Source organism: Dunckerocampus dactyliophorus, chromosome 8, assembly GCF_027744805.1.
Source record: "Dunckerocampus dactyliophorus isolate RoL2022-P2 chromosome 8, RoL_Ddac_1.1, whole genome shotgun sequence".
Taxonomy (NCBI): Eukaryota; Metazoa; Chordata; class Actinopteri; order Syngnathiformes; family Syngnathidae; genus Dunckerocampus; species Dunckerocampus dactyliophorus.
In genome coordinates this window covers 18,717,096-18,742,515 of record NC_072826.1, presented here as the reverse complement: position 1 = coordinate 18,742,515, position 25,420 = coordinate 18,717,096, and the positions used below count along the sequence as shown (strand labels likewise).

At 43.2% G+C, this 25,420-nt stretch overlaps 2 protein-coding genes across 8 annotated transcripts in view; both read left to right on the top strand.

The window, feature by feature from the left end:
- The first annotated feature begins 406 nt into the window (after window positions 1–406).
- On the top strand, window positions 407–13,240 carry prdm2b (PR domain containing 2, with ZNF domain b). The gene is made up of 4 exons (XM_054785918.1): window positions 407–541; window positions 5,934–6,035; window positions 7,054–11,411; window positions 11,817–13,240. The coding sequence occupies exons 2-4, from the start codon at window positions 6,017–6,019 to the stop codon at window positions 11,832–11,834; spliced, it is 4,395 nt and encodes a 1,464-aa protein (XP_054641893.1). The 5' UTR covers window positions 407–541; window positions 5,934–6,016; the 3' UTR covers window positions 11,835–13,240.
- A 147-nt stretch (window positions 13,241–13,387) lies between these two features.
- Window positions 13,388–25,420, top strand: part of kaznb (kazrin, periplakin interacting protein b) — a 130,367-nt gene continuing 118,334 nt past the window's right edge. For 5 of the 7 annotated variants that reach the window (XR_008572340.1, XM_054785921.1, XM_054785919.1 and 2 more), the window contains exons 1-2: window positions 13,388–13,611; window positions 14,740–14,793. Coding sequence is in view for 4 of the 7 variants with exons in the window: in XM_054785921.1 (XP_054641896.1) it covers window positions 13,440–13,611; window positions 14,740–14,793 (226 nt within the window). In the remaining 3 variants the exon portion in view is untranslated. Of the gene's footprint in view, window positions 13,612–13,709; window positions 13,736–14,739; window positions 14,794–25,420 lie in introns of all 7 variants that reach the window. The other 2 variants (XM_054785924.1, XM_054785922.1) reach the window with 1 other exon arrangement.

Genomic DNA, 25,420 nt, shown 5'->3' with positions numbered 1-25,420 from the left:
AATCCGAAGCAATAATAACACCAAAAAGCAAAAAAGAAAAAGTAGAATGAATACAACCATCATTTTCTAAACATATTCAATAATAATGGTATCTTCTCGGCTTGTGGGGTTGAGTTTAGACCCAGGGTTATTGTGGACTAGCCCAAACTATAGAGGGGATCAAGCTAGTTTATTACACTGTGCAGGAATGTCAGTTGGAACATCATAAAAAGTAGAGCAGCCATTATTTTATTGCCTAGATACAGTGTAGAAAGCAAAGTGAATTGGTAGTACCTATCAGACAGATTAGATGCTGGTTGTCCCAAATCTCCCCGGTGGAGGTGGAGGAGGTGGTGGATGAGCAGCAGCAGCAGCAGCAGCTAGGAGGAGGCGGCGGCGGCGCGTGTGATTGGTTGTCCGACTCATCCCTCATTCTTGGCAGCCTATCACGCCGAAAGAGGAGCTGCTGGTGTGGTACACCGTGCAAGACAACCCCGAGATAACAGCTGCACTGGAGGAAGAAAGATTCAGCACTCTGAGCAGGACTCCCGGGCCAACCGAGGTGAGGCCTGCCCTTTTGTCTCTCTTTCATTGAACTTTTATTTCAAACTCCATTAGGTTAGCCGCGGAGTGATTTCTTAGCACTTGTAAGCTAAGTTGGGTAAGCTAGCAGCTAACATTGGGAGGCTAGTAGTGCTGTGGAAGAAGGAGGGAGGGGGGCGGCTTTTCTCCACTTTCATACCCGACATCAAAGTCGTCGCTGTGGGTGCTTACAGGACGTCCTAAAGTCAGTCGCTAGTTCGTGCTTGTCGCCTCGATTAGCGGTCCAGTCCGCTTTTCCCTCCTAGTGGTGTCGCTCTCTATCGAGGATGTGACCTTCCTTAGCTCCCTAAAGCATGAAAGCCATCAATCGGAGAGCCTCCACTTGATGGTGGCCTATAGCACTGTTAGCTAGCTATTTAGCCGAGCACCTCACCATAACTCTTGTCTCTAGCCCAGTCAGGAGGCTGGGAAATCGGATAGTGATTAAAAATATCTCCGTTTCGATCCAGTGCGGGTGTATTTTAACAGAGCCTGCTCTCGGTTTTGGGTCCAGAATAACCAGTCCATCGGGTTGTCAGACGGGGCGATGCTAGCGAAGCTAAGACGGCTAGGTTTGAACACACGCACACCTCGGTGAACCGGAGCAGATGGTAAACTTTAATTTTCTCGTTTACTTTTCTCTTAAACTCTGCTCAACGCACTTTTCTCACATGTTTTTAATATGACATTTAATCAACCTCAACATGAGCCACGTCAAAACAACCACGCCGTTTATGACAAAACTTCTGTGAGAAATTAAACAACATAAATTTTGTGTACGTGTGACTGATGTGCAATGAGCAGCAAATATTATTTTGCACATAATGTTCAACTTAGATGGCTGTGTGAGTGTCGGTGTGCTGTGAACTTTGGCCAGTTTTTTTTGTCTGTAAAAGATAAATGGATCCTGCAGCTATATCCTCAACATGAATGGCTTTGATGGTTCTTTCTTCTACATTAGTGCAAAATAAAATTGCACAAGATTGCTGAAAGGCTTTGTATTAGTTGCATGGAGTGTTTAAAGGAGTAATTGCATCATGTTAGATCCACTAAAAAGACTTTTAAAATGCACATTGTGGCGTAACCTTGGTCAAGTGTTATCATTCGGCTGTGTGCTTGCATATAAAATAATAACTTATTTATGTTAATGTGACTGTTTTCTTGAGATGACAGCATGTAGTCATTTATGGATGCAGAACTTGTCAACGAATGTTAAAAATGATACCAGTCATCTATCTGATGGGCCAGTGTATTCCAATGTAATAGAACCTCACCAAATAGTTCCGTTTTGTTTGTATCTTGACAAAAGATCCCCTTAGCAAAAGTAATGGAAATATAATTGGTCTTTTCCACAGTGACACTTTCACCATCATAAACTAAAATTCTTCCAACCATTCATTTTCTATGCCGCTTATCCTAATTAGGGTCGCGGGGGTATGCTGGAGCCTGTCCCAGCTGACACCCGGGACTGGTCACCAGCCAATCGCAGGGCATGTATAGACAAACAACCATTCACACTCACATTCATACCTATGGACAATTTAGAGTCTCAAATTAACCTAACATGCATGTTTTTGGAATGTGGGGGGAAACTGGAGTACCCGGAGAAAACCCACCCACGCACGTACGGTGAGAACATGCAAACTCCACACAGAGAGGCCCAACAGAGATTCGAACCCAGGTCTTCTTGATCTTCTGACTGTGTGGCCCCAGCTAAAATTCTTCAATTTTTAAAATATTTTTTTTTCATTCTACAGGGAGTGTTTTAAATGACATTTGAGCACTCTTTGTTGTCAAACGTGTAAAATGTAAGTATTAACGTACAGTATTAAAAGGCAGTAATTAAAAATTGCAAGGCATTAAATTGAAAATATTTTAGATTTGTTATTTATTTTGTCTTTAAAAGGTTACATGTTAAGGTTTTTGGGAGTTTGTTGTAATGTAGCATTACGATTACGGGTCTCCCAATACAACTTTTTCACTTCCAATTCAGCAAATACCGACATTGATCCAATATCAGCACGAATCATGCATACTTTTAGGACTTATTTTGTAGTGTAGAATGTTAGAAAAGGCTTGATCAAGTGCTATTACTCAAACAGAACAATAGTCAGCAACGGGCATTAGTAGTAGGCATTACTACTTTATGCGTGCGGGGTACAGTTTTATACACAATGTAGTGGCAGCTAGACATAATATAGTGAGGTTGGAGGTGTTCAATAAACGTTTATACCCAACATTACTCACCACCGACAGGGGCTGGCTCTTCCTTCTTACAGCTAATGGCTTATTGCCGTCCCGTAGGAGTTTCCCGTGTGATGCCGCTTCAAATGTGCGATGAGGTTGGTCATATTAAACTTGCAGTTCTGTGCCACCACGGGAAACTTGTGCATGACCAATTTTGCACTCAGCTGGAACGTCTTTTTACTGCCACACGGCAACATCACTCCTGCTCCTTGCTACTTTGTTAGCACGCGAGCAAATGTTGTTTTTGTGATCATATGGGCTCTATCCGGTCGCTGTTGGATAGACATGTTGGGGAGGAGTCTGCAGTCGACTGCAGTCGTTCTCCGCTACATCTCGGTTCAAACATCGCTCTCTCACACCATCATCATTGTTATTTAAATGAATATTTTTTAATTAATAACACTTATTGAATTGTGTGTGTCCTTTTTAAAAGTCAGTGTAAAAAGAAAGGTGGGCAATTTATGACATTTGCAGCTCAGTGTGGTGTTACACTGTGTTAAATTGAACTTCAGGATTTCTGTATGTAACCTGTAGTAGTGAAATATAAAAAGCAACAAATCACTCTCTTAACTCATGTAGGTCACTTTTTTAACATTCTTTAAAGTGTAAAAAGAAGTCATCTGCTATAAAAAAAGAACAAAATAGTCTGATACAACAGCTTATATATTCTGTTCTCATGTCGTTCTGTCGACATTACTTAATGTGGCGGGTTCGTCTTTTGCTATAAGTGTTGCAGAGAAGCAAAAGTCACTCTTTTGGTGCTTTCTGAACTCAGAGCTTATGAGGTATGCTGAGGTGTTGCGTGATATGATGACATGCGGAACGATATCGTCCATACAAGGTTGTATATATTTTGGAATAAGTGTCGTAGAAAAGAATCATGCCTACTGTAGAATGAATACTTTGATTCTTATGTCAAAACTTTGTGAGACTTTAGAGGCATAATAATTAGAGCTGCAACAATGTATCGATGATTAATAGATTTCTGGGGATGTCAAAAATAACGCGTTAAAGATGGTAGCTAATTTATTGAATTAATTGCATTAATTATTTTATGTGTAATTAACACATGCGCACAGAACTAGCACGCCTCTCTGTTATGACGTCAGACGGAAGCACAGTGACGCTTCCCCACACAGTCACAGAGAGTCTGACACTCTTTTCTAACTCCGTTCTAACCTGAACATATCAACAGCAGTACAATTCCAACACCATATACTGTATGTATCTCCAACTCACACACGTCTCTATTCCGTTCATCCTGGAAACTACACTTCCTCATTGTCATTAGAGAAGAACGCGAGATGCATTCAGGGACACTCGGAACTTCACAAAAACGGCTTTATAATGCATGCGTGCCTGCGTGTGTAAATAAACAGGAAGCTAAAGAAAAACAGGAAGTGGATATTCTTATCATTCACTTTGTAACTCTTAATCAGATGTACAATTTGCTACATTTAAGTATGCTGGAAAATACACTGAAAAGAAGTACATCTACCTTAAATTACGTGATGTCTTTGAACGCAACCCCGAATTGCTCTTAACACGATTCAAACTTGATTCAAATGTTCTGATACTATTAACTCTTTCACTGCCAAAGACATCTATTGACGACTTTTCAAAAAGTAACGTTGACTGCCAAAGACGTCTATTATTGTCTTTTCCTTTTTTTTCGCAGGAGCTACAAAATCAGTCGTATTCATCTTGTGTGTGAATTTCTGACTTGTAGACAATGTACTTCTGTCCCAGTAGGGGGCAACAGTTCTCTTTTCCTCCAAGCGGCATCGACAGATTGTCTATGAAGAAGACGGATTGTGGGTTGAGAGAGGAAAATGGCGAACGCATGCAGAAATCGAGAGGAGACAAAAAATACAGCTAACACTGTCACAGAGCTTATCTGGATCTGCCTTTAGTAGTGACGCGATCGCGAAAGATAGAGGTGACATAGGTTTTTTGGTCAAAATCAGGTGTTTTTGCTGAAACTATAACTAAATTTAAAAACTGTGATTAATCACATTAAAATTTGTAATCATGTGACAGCCCTATAGATCAACAACTATTTTGGTATTCAATTTTTTTTTCCTTCTTCTTTAAATGTATCTGTTTTCAGCCTCTCAAATGAGGCTATTTTTTAATGTCCTTGTGGCTAAGTTGCTAATCTTCTAAAGGTCTCACTGCTACATTGAAATTATAGTCTGTATATCTGAGCCAACAGTGTTGTCCAAGTTTCGAGAGCTCCTCTTTGAAACGGCAAAGAGGCTAAATGACGTGCTAATGCTGGTGGTAAAGCTCTGTAACGCTAAGAACGTCTGCTGAAAATCCTTCCCAAGATCTAACTCTGTAACCAACGCTTGTCACATCTCTCACACACACACACACACACACACACATGCACATTATAAATGTAACTTAAAGCTCCTTTATAAATAGCTCCATTGATTGATTCATGCATTTTCTATCGACTTACAAAACATCATCTGACTGTAACATTTTAATTTCCGGGCCCTGGCATAGTTAGTTTGTATCAAACTAGGACGAGGGCCACAGTGAAAAGGAAGAAACATAGAAAATCATAAGAAAGTCTGAAAGCACACACTTGAAGTCATAGTTATGCCAGTGAGGGTGACCACCATTCCAGGAACATTTTGATTTGTTAATAAAATGGTAGTTCTCACCAAAGTACGGGATTTTCTCGAAAAGTTTACTATTTTCATATTTTGTCATTATTCTCCTAATTTTCCGACTTTATTCTTGCAAAATTGACTTTGCGCTTGTAAAGTTGCACATTGCACGACGACTATTCTTGTAAGATAATGACATTTTGCTCAGGAAATTGTCGTTTTTTTTTCATGTTACATTACTTTTTTTGTCATAAGGTGACCATCATTCTCATAAATTTGAGTTTCTACTTGTAAAAGTACATTTCTCGCAAATGTTTGCAGTGGGTTCCCCCTCCCCCCCATATACTATTATGTTTTTTTTTCTCTGTGACCCAAACACTCCTGTGTAGTAAACAAACCAATGTTAGTTGGAATTTCACAAATGATTTCTTTCCCTGCATGTTTGGTGTATGTGTGTCTCTTGTAAAAGGCTGTTGTCAAGCTTTTTGTTCTTTGTGCTTGCAGCCAGAAGAAAGCTGCTGGAGAGAGCCAGAGGAGCTGACTTGGCTGACTTGCAGAAAACAAGTGGAAACAAATCTGTCAAGGCGATGTGGGATGGGGAGGAAGGCAAGTTGACTTTCACAATGTTGATTACTGTAAATTCATGCATGCTACACTTTCATATCTGCCGGGACCTTTGCACTTCCTGCGCTCTCTTTATGAATTATTCAGACAAATTTCCAATATGTCTACCTACAAGTATCTAAGGGTGTAATATATTGACTTTCAGTAGCGTACATTTACACTTCCCACAGGATTTTTGCAATGGAACTTTTTAAGGTCAAACACTACCTGGATGTAGGAAGCTGCTTTAAATTTCAAAACATATATCCCATTGGAAACCATGGAAATAGAAATGTCATAACAAATGTCTATGACAACTGCACATGCGTAAAAACAAAGTTACAGTACCTCTCAATGGTAAAAAAAAAAAAAACTTCATTTATGTGTTAGTTCACAGCCTGGCAACACTAGAGATATATTGAGTGACATTCTTGTAAGCCAAAAAAAAAGGAAAAAGTCTTGAAGAGGGTTCATTCTCTGCTCACTGAACTGGGGAGAGATGCCTGTGAATATTCTCATTCATCTAGGTCATTGTATTCTCAGTGCATTGAATGGATCGTAACTGGACTGTTTAGATTGTTTTAGAAGATGTTTCACCTCTCATGTACGACTGTTGGACAGAACTTGTCAGACCAGACCAACTGATGAAGTTTCATCAGTTTATGCTTAATGACTAAGTAGGACAACTCTAGTCTAGTCTATAGATAGGACAACTCAGGTAGCTGTCCTACCTAGTCATTGAGCATAAACTGATGAAGCCTGCTCGGATGAAAAGCAAAACATCTTCTAAGACAACCTGAAAAGTCCAGTTGTGATGGATTCATTGCCCTGAGAATGAACTGAGGAGCCTTTCCCAAAGAATTATTGAAAAAATAGAACGTCTGTATTGTAGGACCTTAGGGGTACCTTTTTAAATGTTCACTGTACATTCCGCTTTTTAAAGCCTAAGATTATTATGCAGGTTTATCCAAATATACTCAGCATTGACTGATATTGTTCATTCCTCATAAATTGTTTACAGGTCTGAAGGAGGACGACGAGAGGTTATTTCCACAAAAGCCCTCACAGGAACTCCAGAAAGCCTACCCCATGGAAATCAGTGACCAAACAGATGTGCAGGACATGTCAGCAGTCATGATGGATGTGGGAAAAGGAGAGGAGGAAGAAGAAGAAGAAGAAGAGGAGGAGGAGGAGGATGCGGATTTTACTTCAACTGAAGCACAACAGCCCGACCAAGCTGTCAGAGGTGTCAAAAAAAGCCTGTCTCAGTCTTCCCTGCCTCTTGGGCAAGAACTTGAGGTTAACCCCGATCTTGACCTCGATCCAGACCCTGATGGCGACTTCGAAGGGGACCCCCACGGAGGCTCGTTCCCCTGTCAACACTGTGAACGCCACTTCTCCACCAGGCAGGGTCTAGAGCGCCACATACACATCCATGCCGTCACCAATCAGCAAGCACAACTGTTCAAGTGCCGATACTGTAGTAAGGCGTTTGGCTCACAGGTGGGCCGGCGGCGCCATGAGAGGAGGCACGAGAGCGGCCTCAAGAAGCCGCTCGGCTCCTTTGCCGGTACACCGAATTTGCTCAGTCCTTTCATGCAAACTGATGTGTTGAGCCCTGACTGCACCAGCCCAACAACTCACCATGTAGCCTCGCAGCTCACTGGAGGAGCTGTTCACAGCTCTGAAATGCCGAGGAGGGAATCAGGCTCACATGTTGACCGTCCCTTCAGTTTAGATGAAAATGGCGACTCCAAAGAGCTCCACCCATGCAAGTACTGTAACAAAGCATTTGGCACGCACACCAACATGCGGCGGCACCAACGCAGGATACACGAACGACACTTGCTGCCGAAGGGTGTTCGACGGAAAGGTATGCTGCTGCAGGAGGCATCGACGCAGCCACAACCCAATGAGTCGCCGAATACCAGCCCGGCCCTTGTATATGTGCCCAGCGCCGACACGGAAGACGAGGCAGACCGGGATGATTACGCGGTGGACATATCTAAAAACATCTCTGAGAATTTGAGTTTCTTCATTGACGGCAAGATTGTGTCGACCAGCACGGTGAGCAGCTGTGAGGTCATCGAAGTGGACACCAGATCTGCCGCCCTGTTGGGTCTGGACACGGTCATCATCAGCCCCAGTCAGCTCAGTCAGGCCCTGAAGGTGGAGGCTCGAGCCAGCACTGCAAAGCAGGTGTCAAACATCTGCCAGTCATCATCCAAAAGAAGAACATCCACGCCTCCTCTTGTTCCCAGCCTCAAAGTAGAGACGGAAACGCCGTCTTTCACAGCCTCTTCATCATCCATGACATCGTCCTCTCCTAACTTGCTAGTGGGTGGGCTTCTGCAGCCCACGGATTCATCTGGCTTTCAAAGGGAGAAAACAGTTTATCTGTCACCTAAACTCAAGCAGCTCCTTCAGACACAAGACGTCCAAAAATCCACTATCACGCTGATATCCGAAAGCCACAGGCTGGCGTCCTCGCTGTCTGTCACACCGCTGCAAGGTTCCTCTGGTCGGTTTAAAAGGAGAACAGCCTCACCACCGTCGTCCCCACAGCTCAGCCCAGCATTTAAAGCAGAGAACTGCAAGCCAGAGGCAGCAAGCTCGTACACCCTGAAGGTGCCAAAGCTCGAAAGTCTCAGCGTCTCCCCTCTTGGTAACCATTTGGACAAGGATGATGCTGGAGCCCTGAGCCCCTCTGGAAGTAACCTTCTAGTCCAAAACTCCTCCAGCAGCGGAGGCAACGCTTGCAATCAACAACCCTTGGACCTGTCCAGCACTGTCAGTCGGCGAAGTGACATCCCTATCAAGGCTCAAAACGATTCAGCGCTTGATTTGAGTGTGCATCGGAAGCAGAGCACTGCAGACCTGGACGTAAAGGGAAGTACAGCACCACAGTTGCTTGTCAAGAAGAGAAAGCCAAACACCAGCATGCTTGAGAAGGTGCTGATGAACGAGTATGTCGGTTTGCCCTTGCCGACGGAGGAGGGACCCTCGCTCATTACCAACCTCAGTCTTCAACCTCATTCTCCTAATGTTGCACCCGAGTCTGCCCACCCTTCTCCTCCATCTTTGACCCCGGTCACCATGAACCCGTCGTCACCCGGCACATCCAGCGTGACCTCAACGACGCCGCCTCCCCCTGTACTACCCACGATTCCATCGCCGCCTGCCATTGCAAACTCTCCCCTCGCTCAGCCCTCGGACTCATCGGCACAGCGGCCTCTTCCTGTCCTGTCACCTAAAATGTCCCCAAGGATGTCTGAGCTCCCGTCAGAGGCAGATGAGAGTTTGTTCACCGGTGAAAATAAAGTTGAGGAAGAAAACGCCCTCTCTGAGACACTGGACTCCCTGAACACTCCACTCAAAGATCCTCACCATGCACCTCTTGAGCCTTCATCATTTGGTCTGTCCACTAAAGAAGACATTTCTCCGCTGATAGATGAAACAAACCAAGACCTCAACTCAGGAAATTCAAAGTCTTGGAGCGCTGACTTTGCTGCTCTCTCACCCCAGCCAGAATCCTCAGCTTGCCCTCCTCCCATGCTACATGATTCAGCCCCACCGCTGCCTCCGCAAAGCCCTCCTCATGCTGAGATAAAAGAGGAGCCTCAACATTGCACAGATGACGTCTCTGTCATGAACCACGTGCCTCGGGATGAAGTTGAACCTCCAACTCTTAATAAGATGTCCGAAAAAACCCCAGAGGCTGAACAGGTGGACTCTGCTTACAGCAAGACTTTTGTTTGTAATGTCTGTGAGGGTCCCTTCAGCTCCATGAAGGAGCTCAGTGGCCACATCGGCCAGCATGCTTCAGATTGGCCCTTCAAGTGTGAGTTCTGCCTGCAGCTGTTTGGCGACGCTGCTGCCCTGCTCACTCACCGGACTACGCTACATGGGGTGGGCACCATCTTTGTGTGCTCTGTCTGTTCTAAGGAGTTTGCCTTCCTCTGCAACCTGCAGCAGCACCAAAAAGATCTGCATCCAAATGAAGCATGCACACATACCTCCGTAGAGAGTGGCAAACTCAGGCCACAGAACTACACCGACCCATCCAAAGCCAAAGAAGAAATCGGCGCCTCCACACCATCACAAGAGACTTCAAAAGAAGCTCCAGAACAGAATGACTCTGTGAAGGATGAGCCTGATGTTAATGGAAACCAAGCAGATGACGGCCCAGAGGACCCCAACGAGGAGCTGTACACAACAATAAAGATCATGGCCTCTCAGGGCGGGAAGCCCAAAGACCCAGATGTCCGCCTTGGTCTCAATCAACACTACCCCAGTTATAAACCGCCCCCTTTTCCCTATCACAGCCGCTCCCACGCCAGCTCTGTGGCCTCAGCAACTAACTTCACCACACACAACATACCACAAACCTTCACCACGGCCATCCGCTGCACCAAGTGCGGCAACAGCTTTGACAACATGCCTGAGCTGCACAAGCATATTTTGGCCTGTGCCAATGCGAGCGACAAGAAGCGCTACACTCCCAAGAAGAACCCTATTCCCCTCAAGCTAATAGTTGAGTCTCCCAATGGAGTCGTGTCACCCTCAGCTACGGCTGCAGGCCACAGTGCCTTTCGAAGAATGGGCCAGCCCAAGAGACTTAATTTCAGTCAGGACGTAGGGAAAACAAAAATGAGTGCCCTCAGTAAAAAGAAGAACCAGCTGGTCCAGAAGGCCATTTCCCAAAAGAATAAAACGGCCACCTCTGCAAAGAAGGCTGCTGTGAAGGTCGAGGAGGAACAAACTAACGTCTGTCCTCACTGCAGCCGGGAGTTCACATATCAAGCCAGTCTGAGTAAGCACATGGCCGTCAGCTGCCCCATGAAGCCTGTTGTGAAAAAGCCCATGAAAAGACTCGCAGACAAGAAGAAAGAAGCTGCCTCAGAAAAAAATAAGAAGAAGAAAGACGGTGAAGCAGCACCGATTGAACCAGAGCTAAAACCCCTCGGAAAGACCAGAGCTCGTAGCACCGGTGCAGTAGAGCCTGAACACTCGCAGATCAGCAAAGGCAAAACCACACTGAGCACACAAAAGAGACCTGCCTCACTACCAGAAGCAGCAGCGGTGGCGACCCCCACCAGCAAAAAAGCTAAGAAGGGCCAAGCTCAACCGTCAGTCCCCGACCCTCCCAATGACACCGCACAAAGACCAGCCATGAGGATGCAGCGAATGGGCAAAGAGGCACCACCCAAGAGACTGGCAGAGGCCAAGTCGCCACAGCAGCCCAAGAAAGAAGAGCGCTTCTCCCTGCGAACCAGAGAGAGGGTTGGAGGTCCCGTCACCAGGAGCTCGCAAATGGCGGCCCCCTGTGCTGTGGGCAAAAGCGAGGACGCACCAACGACTGAGCTTAAAGACTCTCTGGTGGGTTACAGCAATGTCTTTGTCTAGTATTTTTGGAAGTAATTGCCAAAAGTGTTAATGCATTTACATTAAATTTGATGTAGGTATTTACAAATTTATTTTTTTTTTGGTAACGTTATCATGGCTTCTGGAGCCGAACGCGTAGTGACCCAGTGGTTGGGAACCTCTGCCCTATTTGATAGGAGCATTTTGCTGTTTTTTTTTTTTTTTTTTTTTAAGTACCCGCTGCAAATTGCTTATCAAAGATCTTCTGTGACTGAAGAACTTTGCCGTTACGTATTGTAGACCTTTTGCACAAACACACACACAAAAAAAAAGCTTTTTTTTTTTTTTTTTTTTTAAATCTAGCCTATTTGTGCTGTTTCCTGTGTTTTTAAAATTAAACATGATCTTGTTTCCTTCCAGGAGGTGCTGATGAAGTAAGCCATGATGACCTGGGAATACAGACTCTGGGTTGTCCCACACTAAAAGAAAAAAAAAAAAGAACTCTGCCTTGCTGGACCGAAGGCGAGAGCTCTTATTTTTTTTTCTTCCATTTGTCATATGAACTAAACTGAGCCTGCATTTTTATTTTTTTTTTGCCAGCCTTGCAAAAAAAAACAACAACTGTAAATGTCAGTAAGTTAATATATATGTATACAATGTGTCATTACTTGACCCAAAACAGTAACATTAGGGCTCTGTCAAAGCTGGTCTATTGCAAATGGCAATCACGCATCAGTTAGGGGAATTCCTTGCATTGTTAATATTCTAGTTCCTCCTCCGTTGGCTTGTTTAGTGTTTTCTTATTTCTTCTGGAGTCTCCTAATGCATGTGTTGGGAAAAAATAGAATAATCTAGATTTTATGACAAGTCTCTTCCAATGGCCGCCGTTTGTTTTGCAGAATATGTATGTTGGATTCTGTAGTTATTGTTAGAAAATAACCTCTTGGCTTATCATTTGTGTTGGGAAAAGAAATGTGGCAGTTGACTGCAACAATTGGTCCTCAGGAATTCTGTGTGCAAGTATGAGTATGTTTGTGTGTGTGTGTGTGTGTGTGTGTGTGTGTGTGTGTGTGTGCGCGTGTGCGTGAATGGACACAACTATTCCTCCAGTCTGGATCACAATGACATCTCATGTTTTTACTTGTTTTATCTGACGTTAGCAAGCCAATTCCAGTGGTTGAAATGGACGGGGACTGGTCTTGTCTTATAATACTATTCATTGTGAAAAGAAGCATCACTCGCACGTCCTTGCAGCACTTTAGAAAGGAACTGCCAAAATGTGTAGCTGGATCACTAAGATTGGGGCCTCATTAAAACCATAGAATGTATTCATTTAGTGTGTTTTGCTGTAAATTGGACACTTTTATCATGTTAAAATGCATGATTCAAACTTTTTTTGGGACCGAAGCGTACCAGTGTCTTGTGCCCCAGCTATGACTTTTCTTTTTTCAGTGAAATATTTCTGCGAACATCATGTATCAAATGTGGATGTCAGCCTCCCTCCAAACACAAACATTAATAACAGTGTTTCCCACACATTCATTTATTTGTGGTGGTGCATGTGGACTTAGACTTAGGAAGGATTGGTGTTGCCAATGTAGGCACTTTGTTGCTATGTTTAGCGAGTAATCAAACCTGTCTAGATACTCTTTTTGCAAACCAATTATGCAAATTGGACGATTACGCCCGCCACTGCCACAAACAGATCGCAATCCTGTGGGAAACAGTTATTAATAATTCTTCAATTGGAAGAATTGTAGCATGTAAAATGGGAGCGTAAATTTGAGCAGAACATGAATGGAAGCAAATTTATATTTCCACAATAAATCCCCCCACCACCAAAATGTTTTTGCCTTTAAGCATTAAAGAAAAATAGTCTTGGGTGAATATCGGGAATGACCTAAAGTAAAAACCTTGCTATAATTTACCCTCAAAAAGTGATTTATTTTTTTTTCCATGGGTATGAATGTCCATGGAGGAATTGTCCTTGAATGTTTTGTTACTGTCCTATAGAAAAATAAGAAATGTGCTCTGGATCCAAGAATGGAACAAAGGATTAACTGCAGACAAAGGCCTGTGATTGGTTGGCGACCCGTCCAGGGTGTATCCCGCCTCTCGCCTGATGTCAGCTGGGATAGGCTCCAGCATACCCCCGCGACCCTAATGAGAAGCGGCATAGAAAATGGATGGATGGATGGATGGAAGGTCTACAAAGGTTGTATTTTATTATTTTTTATTTTGTAAAACAGCATGTTCTCCATACATGCTTTTCATTAGACAACAACAATACAAAATAACTTGTTTGCATTTCAGTGCTACTTGATATGAGGTTGCACAAGGTGAGGTTTTTTTTTATTATTTTTTGTTTGTTTTTGTTTTAATATTAATACACATCCAAGGTGTCCCCTGCACATTTGACTTACCATTGTGGACTTATCCCCTGTTGCAATATGGCGACCAATCTTGTTGATTTAGACCCATAGTAGTCGGAAGAATGTAACTGGGGGTCAAAGTTCAACACGATGCACGCTCCTCTACCCTTTCTTGTTATTCAGCTGAACCCTATTGAGTTGTCCCTGAGTGACAGAGACCATAAAGCAGGAGTGTCCAAAGTGCGGCCCGCATCTCATTTTTTAATGGCCTGTGGCACATTCTAAAATACAATTTTTAAAAACCGCAAACAGCACTAATAACACTAATCATATTTTGTCACCTGTAATATAGTGCTGACATGCAGCCATGTTTTTTTTTCTTGAAATAGAAATCATTTTTAACATCTACTAAATTACAAATAATAAAATGGCCTGCTCCTCCTTTGATGTTTGTGTCTCTGTGGAAATAGTTTGGACACCCCTGCCTACATATTGTGGAATGACGTGATTGTCAAACTCGTTACACCAAGTATTTTTGGCACCATATTTTTGCTACCCAATCCAACCATCGCAGTTTAATTTGGAACACGTTAGATCCCAGTTATTTGCGGGGATTATGTCTACACATGGCTGCACTCATAAACAGGCCTGTTTTTTTATACTGAGACAATATACACCACACACTAAACAAACCCTTATTACAAACCCTGTAGTTGCATAACATCAAGTCAAAGCATCTTCCTGCTGGAAAAATGTTAATACTTGTGAGACAGCGCCCTGTGTTCCATCAGAAATTGCGTTAATATAAAGTAGTAGCGTGTACATGTTATGTAAATATGCTACATTGCCATGTCAGTCAAAAGTTTGGCTACATCCTCTCATTCAATAAAATGAGAAGTGTTGACTTGGTGTACATTTAAATTGCACTAGCTCTTCATTTGTCACTTCTAACATGTTCTTTCCTTCAATAGAGTACAGTAGTCCGTCATGGCTTCTTCGGGCTGGATCTGCTCTACAGGAGGGAGGTACAGTGCAGTCACATGTCAAGTGTACTTTATGGATGTATTTAACCAGGTGTGTATGTGTGGAGGGCTCTGGCTGTCAAAGGGTGAAATACACAATTGTGCACTCTGATTGCAGCCTACAGTGCAGCACACTCTTTCATGAAAATGCAATTCCATGCAGCTCACTGCGCTCGCTTGACACCGTGTAATCCCAACTGGAATTAAAATGCTGAAGAGTTCTTCCTTTTTTTTTTTGCTATCTAACTCAAGGTCTCCATGCCAACCACATCACAGCACATTCAAGCTAACAGTACCTCTGAGGCCTGAGTTTTTTAAATACGGTTTTAATTAAATACAAGCGTCTCGCTTTTTACCTCCTACATCCTCAGCACAGGGGAAGAGGAAGCTTTGGAGGCTCCCAGCTGTATTGAGGAGGATCCACTGCTCTGTATTAAATACCAAACCTAATTGGGGGAAAAAAAAGACACTGGACTAAAAATGACACGCAGTTCTGTAAAGATTATGTGAGACCTTTTTACATACAAGCAGCTCTGTTTTAAATGTAACATACGTACACTCAACAAAAATATAAACACAACACTTTTGTTTTTGCTCCCATTTTTTATGAGATGAACTCACAAGATCTAAAACTAAAATAATCTAACTGGTAAACTTTTAAACTACTATACTAAAGATTAGTATTTCAAATTCAGTTTCAATGTTTACTGGTAATCACAGTAGTTGATATTCACAAATATTTAACAGTTCAATTCAATATGGCAGTAAAGATAATTACAAATAAGTCCTCAATAGTTAACCTGAATACTCCTAATATGTCATCCTGACATTCCTCATGTCAAAATAGCTACGTAGCGTTCAATAGACACAGTTTAGCTCTTTGAGGAGAGCCGGGTCTTAGTGAGCTGTTCCTTTCAAAGAGCCATTCAAAAAAAAACTGGCTCATTTGGCTCATTTTTAGATTTATTAAGTTTTAAGAAGCCATCCTGGCCTTAACTCGTTTTAGCTTGGAAATAATCACTGGTACAAATTAATTTAGATATCCCAACAATGTGAGTTAAATTTATTCTGGAATACTGATTAGAACTTTTTATTTGACGTGTGGATTAAATTTAATGTCTGACCTGTAAGTATTCCACAGGGTGGCACCTCTGCTTTCACAGTGACGTCACTTTGTTGAATTACCCTTGGTACAAATTCTGTGTATGTGTGTAAACGTATAAACATTTAAAAAACAAAGCAGGCTACAATGAATTTCAGTGCAAAACAGCTTTTAGTGCAAAGAGTTCCACACCTACTCTTTGACTCTCCTCCTCATGTGTACCGCTCGCTGCTGCTGCTCTCTGACGAAGGGGGCTTTCATGTGTTTGTGTACATCAACAGGGCTGATGCTATTTGCTTATCTAATAAGCTCCTCCCCATGTAACGGGGGGGGGGGGACGGTTCCCAGCTGCGACTTGGTTGCCATCGTTCATGTTAACGAGCTCTTCAAAAGAACTTGTTGGTTCGTGAACGTCACTACACAGTTTATGTATTACGTCCAGTTAGTATTTGCTAATATACAAGAAATGAAAATGATTATGCAAATTCACTGTAGACTGTCTGAAAGTCTATATGTGTAACATTGATGTCATAAGTAGAACATTTGTAGCCTTTCTCTGTGATGTCCAAGGGTCTATGTACGCAGCAGCAACTTGTTCCTGGGAGGTACGTGATGTACTTGAATGCAACCTTCTTACAAAGGAACTAGCTGAGCACTGGTAGCAGTTTTGCTAATTTGTTTAGGCCACACACATACAAGCCTTTGGACAAACCCATTTTTATCTGCACTAACACACATTTCTAAAGAGCCCATCCACCTACATAATAAAGATGATTAAATGATTCTCTGACCAGAATCTTTCCATGGTGTCCCAACTCTAAAAGAACCATGACCCCCTTTCCTGCACTGGTCCTTCGAGCCGTACAGAGTTCCACTATTGAACCACGATGGAGTCATCACATGTTGATTCACAGCAGCCCTCTGTCAGACATTTGGCACAATATGACGTCACTCTACTTCCCTCTCAGCTGACTGGCGCCCAAGCCTCCTCACTTCCTGTAGGACAATACGGTGAACCAAGGCAAACCAGAGCAAGGAGTGCGTCGAGTTAACAGTCATCTGCTCCTTCACGTCGGTCCTCTCGACTTTCACATGGGCGCAAATTGCTTCAAGATATACCCGATGTTCATGTCGCTGCGCTGGAGGAGGAAATAAAGGGTTTGGAGCTTGCTGACCTGCAGCAGAAAATAGAAGAGGAAAGGAAAGCGGATATGGAGACTGAAAGATTGGATGCACAATCCAGAGAAGGACACAGGCTACAAGAGGAAGCTCACTTAGCCAAAGAGTGTGGTGAGGGGGATGGGACAGCGCAAACGCCTAAAGAAATTGGAACGAGAAGTGCACATTGCCAAGATTGTTAAGTCCTTCCTGTCAGAATCTGAGGATGACGCAAGGTCAACATTGTCATCTCGGCCCACTTTCAACTCACCACCACTCTCATCGACAACTACTCCAGGGCCCCCTCTTCAACCATCCATCCTCATCCAGCACTGCACGAGCTTCGACAACCACCTATGCAGCTACAGTGCCACGGACCATGGCCACTGCTGCCACAACTAGCTTCCCGTCCCAGCACACAGGGGTCTCAGTTATAGGCTCCAGACGCACTATGCCACAACCATCGGTGAGAGCTACTCCACCACCTTCAACTGTGCAGTATGCTCAACCCCTTTTCCCAGCTGCAACTCAAGTCCCAGCATTGCCATCCTTGGCCTACCCTGGCATAGAGACACTGATTGCTTCATCCTTTGGCATCCCCAAACTAGTACTTCCACTGTTTGAAACTGGTTGGGAAAGTGATTTCGCTCTACTCAAGATGGCCTTGAGCAACTTGATGAATAGTCACCCTCACCTCAGTGAGCAGTATAAATGTCAAGTTCTGCTAAGTCAGCTTAAACTCCCTAGCACTCTCCAGTTAGCTAAGTCATACATGTATGACATCAGACCTTACACAGTGGCACTAGGGGCTCTGCAAGGCAAATATGGCCAACGTAGCCAAATGGTGCAAAGTGAATTGGGTGCAATCCTGAACTCATCAACAATCAAAGCGGGTGATGCAGAAGCGTTCGACACCTTTGCCCTCTCAGTTCAGTCCCTAGTTGGTATGCTGGGGACTTTGTAGGGATCCCTTGGATGTGAGCTCAAATGTGGTTCGCAGGTCGACCGCCTTGTAAGTAAGATGCCTCCTGCTCACAGGGATGGATTTGTGGAATATTGTCTTTGTCGTGGCATCTTACAACTGACCAAACCTACACTCTGCCAGACCTCTCAGCCTGGCTCCAGATGAAGGCTCAAGCTAAGCGCTTAGCTAGCCAAGCTACTCAACTCTACAACTCCTGGCCTACTCCTGCTAAACGGGAACTCCGGCCCAAAGAAAAGACAGCGTCAGTCCTCCTTTGCTCAGGGAAGACAGCAAAAAGCCAGGTCACCACTCAGCCAAAGCCACCAGCTTTCAAAGCCAGCCCTTATTGTCCATTCTGCAATAATAGAGAGCATTATCTCAACTCCTGTGTGGACAAAGTACGTGACTACCGGTGAGATGAAGAAGTGGATCAAAGAAGGCGACAGACGTTGGAAATACAGTCGTGGCCACAAAGCTACAGCCTGTACGCTTAAACGGCCTTGCAAAATATGTAAAGAGACTCACCTCACTGTTCTGCATGACCCCATCCAAGAATTATCTCAGCACATCCTAATAGTGAGCAACCAGAAACACACTGTCTACATTGAGCAGCCTCAAAGCCCCCAAAGAGTCCTGTTAAAGGTTGTAAGAGTGCTTTTACATCATGGAGACCGTGCCTTAGAGACATTTGCAGTGCTCGATGACGGCTCTGAGAGAACTCTTATCCTTCCCCAAGCAGTAGAGCAGCTACAACTTATGAAACACCCTGAAATGCTTCACTTGAGAACTGTTCAGCAAGAGGTGAAGGAGTTCCCTGGGTTTTCAGTCGGCCTTCAGATCTCCCCCCTTTTCAAGCCAAGCAAGAAGTTCTGAATTGGAAACGCCTTCACAGCTGAAAGCCTGAGCTTATCTGAGCACACAAACCCAGTAGCTGCACTCCAAAACCGCTATGAGCACCTGAAGGGACTTCCTTTGCCGATGATGCAGCGAGCCCAACCGTTGCTCATCGGATCTGATATGCCGCAGCTCCTTGTTCCGACACAACCAGTGCAAGCAGGCCCATCTGGTTTGGTTTGGTTTAGTTTATTTGAACATGAAGGTTACAATGGAATACATCTCATGAATCATGGTGGTCCCATAGCCATCTGTACAAGATTAGGCTGGTCCCTACAAGGCCCTTCTGTGATGCCTGTCTCTTCCCATCAGCCTTCCTGTCTGCACATTGCCACTGAATCCCCATATACTGAACTTCTCAAGAATGTGGAACGTCTTTGGCAGATTGATACTCTCCCATACATCAGTGAGAAGACCGCATCTCATTCCAAGCAAGGCCAACAAGCGCTCACCCTTTTACAGATGGACTCTGAACGTGTATCTGTCGACGGAATCCAGCGCTATGCTACTCCTCTGCTACGTCGCCAACCAGCCACTATGCTATGTGCACCTCCAGATGCTGTAATGCCAAATTTACGCAGCATTGAACGCAGGTTGACCAAAGAACCTCAGCATGCAGCTTCTTACTGCAAAGAAATGAACAAGCTTCTACAAACAGGATATGTTGAAGAGATTTCGCCAGAGGATGCAGGAAAGACCACTCAGTCGTGGTACGTACCACATCACATGGTGCACCAAAATGGAAAGGACAGAGTAGTTTTCAACTGTTCTTTCACTTACAATGGCCAGTCCCTGAATGATCAACTCCTGCCTGAACCAACGTTGGGCCCTACCATGATTGGGGTCCTGTTGCGGTTCAGACGCCATGCTATAGCCATAAGCGGAGATATAAAAGCGATGTTCCACCAAATTCGCTTACTGCCTCGCTACAAACCACTCCTTCGATTTCTGTGGCGGAGCATGGAGACGACATCTAGTCCACAGATCTTTGAGTGCCAAGTCTTACCCTTTGGTACAACCTGCAGCCCTTGTTGTGCAGTGTACGCCCTACAGCAGCATGTCAGGGAGCATAAGCCACCAGACTCTCTGCTCATGCAAGTGATTGAGCACTCATTCTATGTGGACAATTGTCTTCATAGTCTGGAAAAGGTTGAAGATGCCAAGACTTTGATAGATAATCTGCGTGCACTTTTCAGCAAGGGAGGATTTGATTTCCAGCAGTGGGCAAGTAATCTGCCAGAAGTTGTTGCTCACCTACCTCCTGAAGCACAGGTTACCTGTCTTCAGATGCCTCAGATCCAGACCCAGTCACGCCTAACCTCCTCCTCATGGGTCGTCACGATTCATCTCTACCTCAAGCCATCTATGACCCTGATTTAGTGATTTAGGAAGAAGACGCTGGAGGCACAGCCAAGCCCTTGCAGATCGCTTTTGGTCATCTTTCATCCGACATTACCTGCCAGGGCTGCAAGAGCGTAGCAAGTGGAGGAACGAGGGCAAGACACTCTTTGTTGGTCAAGTCGTATTAATAATGGATCCTCAACTCCCCCGATCATCGTGGCCTGTGGGAAGGATTATTCAAACCAATCCAGGAGCTGATGGACGCATCCGCACGGCCATTGTTCAAGTGGGAAATCGCACCTATTGTCGTCCAGTGGCTCGCCTCATTCTGCTCCCGCCTCTTGAAGAAACGGCTGATGACGACACCAGCACACTTTCTCATTGCTTTCAACTGCCGTACGGACAGTTGGGGGCGACTGTGTCTGAAAGTCTATTTGTGTAACATTGATGTCTGTTGTAAGTAGAACATTTGTAGCCTTTTTCTGTGATGTCCAAGTGTCTATGAATGCAGCAGCAATTTGTTCCTGGGTACGTGATGCACTTGAATGCACCTTTCTTACAAAGGAAATAGATGAGCACTGGTAGCAGTTTTGCTAGTATGAGCTTGCTTCCCATGTGGAGTATAAAGTGTCCATCCTTGGTGTGCGTTGTATGACTCAACAAGGTGAGTTTGATGATTATTTTGTGCATCAGGAGTGTTTGCTGTTGCATGATTTATGCTGTGTTGGGAACTAAATGAAAGCTAGTTTGTTAGATGTGGTGCGATTAAGAGTACACTTCTGAGCCATGCGAATCTGTACATGGAAGAGATGGAGAAACAGGCTCTCACATCCTTCTCAGGGACAAAACCAAGGCACTGGTTTAGATACGTGGATGACACCTTTGTCATAATCAAAAAACAGGAAATTCAGTCTTTCACAGATCACATCAATGCGGTGGACACCAATATCAAATTTACTCGCGAGGACGCTAAAGAGAACCAACTAGCCTTCTTAGACTGCAAGGTAATTATAGGAGAGGACAGACAGCTACTTACAGAGGTCTTTAGAAAGGCCACACACACTGACCAATACCTGCTTTTTGAATCAAACCATCCACTACAACATAAACTAGGGGTTATTAGGACCCTCCAACATAGAGCGGAACAAATACCAACTAGTGCTGAGGGAAGGAAAAAGGAGACACATGTTCAGAGAGCGCTCTCAACCTGTGGGTACCCGCGGTGGGCTTTTAACAAATGCCAAAAGAAGAGCGTAGGGAAAGAAACCCAAAAGCCCACAGAAGCAAAAAGGAGAGGAGTGGTAGTCCCTTATGTAGCGGGGGTCTCCGAAAAACTCCAGAGGATCTTATGGCAACACAAAATTCCTACCTATTTCAAACCAGTAAATACCCTGAGACAAAAATTAGTGCATCCTAAAGACAAGGCTCCAAACCAAAAACACAGCAATGTGGTCTATTCCATCCACTGTAAAGATGAGGAATGCAAAGAGCACTACATTGGGGAAACTAAGCAAATGCTCCAAAAAAGGCTTTATCAACATTGCAGAGACAATTCGAGTGGTCCTCAATCAGCAGTACATCTACACCTTAAAGCAACCAATCACTCTTTTCAGGACAGCGATGTAAAGTATTGTATTTTGGCCAAAGAAAACAGATGGTTTGAAAGAGGAGTAAAGGAAGCTATTTTTGTCAAACAACAGAACCCATCATTGAATCGGAATGGTGGTTTGAGATTTAATTTGGACCCTGTGTTCAGCAGGTTACTGAGACCAAAACCCACAGCTCTTAGTCTTGCAAATGAGGTGGAGCCAGGGCCGAGCCAGAACAATAGATGCTAACGAGCCAGTATCAGAGTCGTTCATACCCAACTCAGGGAGCGACACTTCCCTTTTATCGGAGGTGCTAATAGCAGGAGAGGATTATACCACTACTCCGCCCAGGCTTAGTGTAAGGAACCAATAGGAGGAGGGTGTTGGCACACCAATTCCGCCCACTCTTACTGTATTTAAGGCCGAGGCTACCAGCACTTATTAGTTCGCTGACAAAGCTCTTTGGATGAGGAGCGAAACGTCCGACACCTTCTTCACAGAAGTACAGATGACGTCTCAAGAAGCCTTTCCCTCGCTTTACTTGGCATTGTTTGTAATTGCATGTGTTCCTTTTGTTTAGACCACACACACCTACTTGGACAAATCCACGCATTTGGACAAACCCAGTTTCATCTGCACTAACACACATTTCTAAAGAGCCCATCCACCTACATAATAAAGATTAAATGATTCTCTGACCGTGATCTTTCCATAGTGTCCCAACTCTAAAACCACCTTTCCTACATAGCCGAAGTCAAGACAACATATTAATAAAGCTTCCAAAATGGACACATTTTCCTTATCTTGAACTCAGAAAGAGAAGTGTAGAAAAATATGCATTTCTATAGTGGATTTCATGACGCAAAGCCCTCCAACAATAATATTTTTTTTCTACATAACTTGCTGCTATAAGTGAACAGACAACTTCTTATAGATACCAACTAACTAACTCATCTTACCGCTGAGCTGGTTTATTTCCATAATTAGAATAATAAAGATGAAAGTTGCATCTCTGTTTGTTGATATTTCACTTCTCAATTGCTGTTGGGGGGCAAGAGCGAATCAGGAGGGAGCTTAATGTCAGCTGACTGATGTCATATGACATCTAGTGACGTTTATGCGATTGACTCAAACTACCTTCGCAATCGCCGTAATGGGGACCCCTGCTATAACTAAATGACTGCTCTGAATTAAATGTAAAATACATACTAAATTATAATGCAGTAAAATAAAATGAAAATGTCATCTGCCATCTTGCCTTTAAGACATTAAGGAAATCACTCCAAAAAACAGTGGTAGAAGGATTATAAAACAATTGTATTTATAGTCACTACACTAAATGACAGCTCTGTAGTAAATATAAAACACACTGAATTAGAATGCAATTAAAATAATGAATTCGCACATATGCCCTTAAATTGAGACACTGAATTGTTTAACAAAGCAGCACTATAAGGATTGTTACACAAGTGTAATTATACAGTACACATCAGTCTCACAATTGAATCATTGCTCTGTACTAAATATAAAAAGCATCAGAGCGTAGAAACTGCAGCTTTGCCCATACGTCATGAATAAAATGATGCACAAAAAGCACTATAAAAAGCACTGTAACGGTACAACTCAATCACTGCTCTGTATTTACAAAACTGCAGACTCTAAGGGAAATTATGTCCTATAATATTTGAAACGTAGGCAATCTCCCCCTGCCTTTTAATGTACAAGGGAAAACAAAGCAAAAAACAGTACTTTCATGGTATTTTATGCAAATTAATTTTACATTTCAAGTCCTGTTCAGTATTAAATATATAACATCAGAAAATAAGAAAAGGGCACCTTCTACTCTTATAGTACTGCCCTTTACACACACACACACACACACACACACAACATTTTCTACCACTGCAGGGTTTTTTAGTACTAACAATTTTTCATTGTGATGCAGTCTAATGTAGCAGTGTCCTCCTCGCCAGATGACTCTCTGGCCCACCGTCTGCTCCGACGTTTCACACTCTTTTTGCCCGCTCAGCTTCTAAAATCTGAAGCTTATCCTCCATATCATCAGGCTCAGAAAGGTTCTGAATCCTAATTTATCCCAAAGTAGTCGGTGGCGGCGGCTCTGATGTTGTAGGATCTTATGTACTTTTGTAGAAATATAATGCGATTAATGTATTTATTTTTACAATAATCATTAAACAATATATACAACAGGGGTGTTACAAGCTTTTGCAAGCTTAAAATGACAAGATTTCTAATTTTTTTTTTTAAAGTCTTGTGAGCACTAGGCCTGGGATGATAATAAATAAATTAAGCACACAAATGAAAATGAACTTCATAATTCTGCCGGCCTTAGCATATTGCCATGTGCATGCTGTTTTCCTCATCTCTCGACTCCAAACAGGAACGAAGAGCGTTCACTCTGCATTGGTTTCAGCACCTTGGCGCGTTTGTTCCACAGAACAATGTCATGAACGGAGTGAGCCCTTTTATCAGTCATACAGTCTCTTTGTCTCGGTGGGTGGAGGCGGAGCCGGTAGCATACACACAGAGTTCAGAAGAGTAACGTAAAAATTAAACGAGTAGATTTTTTTTTAGATAATAGTTGTTTTTTTTTTAAATATTTTTTTCATTGTACTTTTTTCAAAAGTAATGTTAAAATCTCGTCTCTTTCTCGGAGACCCAATCTTGTGTACCGTCTCATTCGTGAGCTGAGTGTCTCATGACACACTTAATATTAGGTAATAAAATAGTTACATACATTATATTTAACATAATACAGTACATAGTATTATACAGTATATATTATATTTGCTATGATACAGCAAAAAGAACGTGTTCTCTATGCTGTTGTTGGTGATGGAAGTAGAGTTACTGTAGTTGCTACAGTATATGCTCTGTGACATCAATGCTCCCAGTTCCTGTAATGCATAAATATCATGAATGTGCCTGTTACAAAAAAACGTTGTTTGAGGTTTTTGGATGTTGGATTTTTTTTTAGAGGGCTTTATAGGTGAAATAGGTGAATCCCTATTATTTGCATTGTTAGTGAAAAACTGCCAGCATGAGGTGGCTATCAGAAAAAGGGAAAGACGTGTTCTTGTCTCACATAGGGATTGTGGGTGATGGACTAAATTTCGCAAAAAGTGCAGTTTTCCTTTAACTATTATGAGACACAAGATTATTGATTTAAATGTATACAGTAGTTCCTCGTTTATCATGGTTAATTGGGTCCCAGTCCCTACCACAATTAGTGAATTTTCACTGAGTAGGATTCAATATTAAGAAACTAAATGTTTTCGTAGTTTGACAATAGAAAACCTGTTTATGACTTTTAAGTGTGGGTTTTAACATTATTAGAGCCCTGGAGACATGAAATCAATAGTCACTTTTACACTCCTATTGTTCTTTGTTTTCATTACATTGTGCAGGCTACTGTATCATTGTAGGGACATGACAACATAATAACGGCCGCCGCTAGCATAGCAAGTTTGCGAGCTCCAATTTACTTATTCTAAACTTAACGAAATGTTTCTAATGGATTGGGGAAGAAGGACAAAGAAGCCAAAAACTTACCACTTCCAC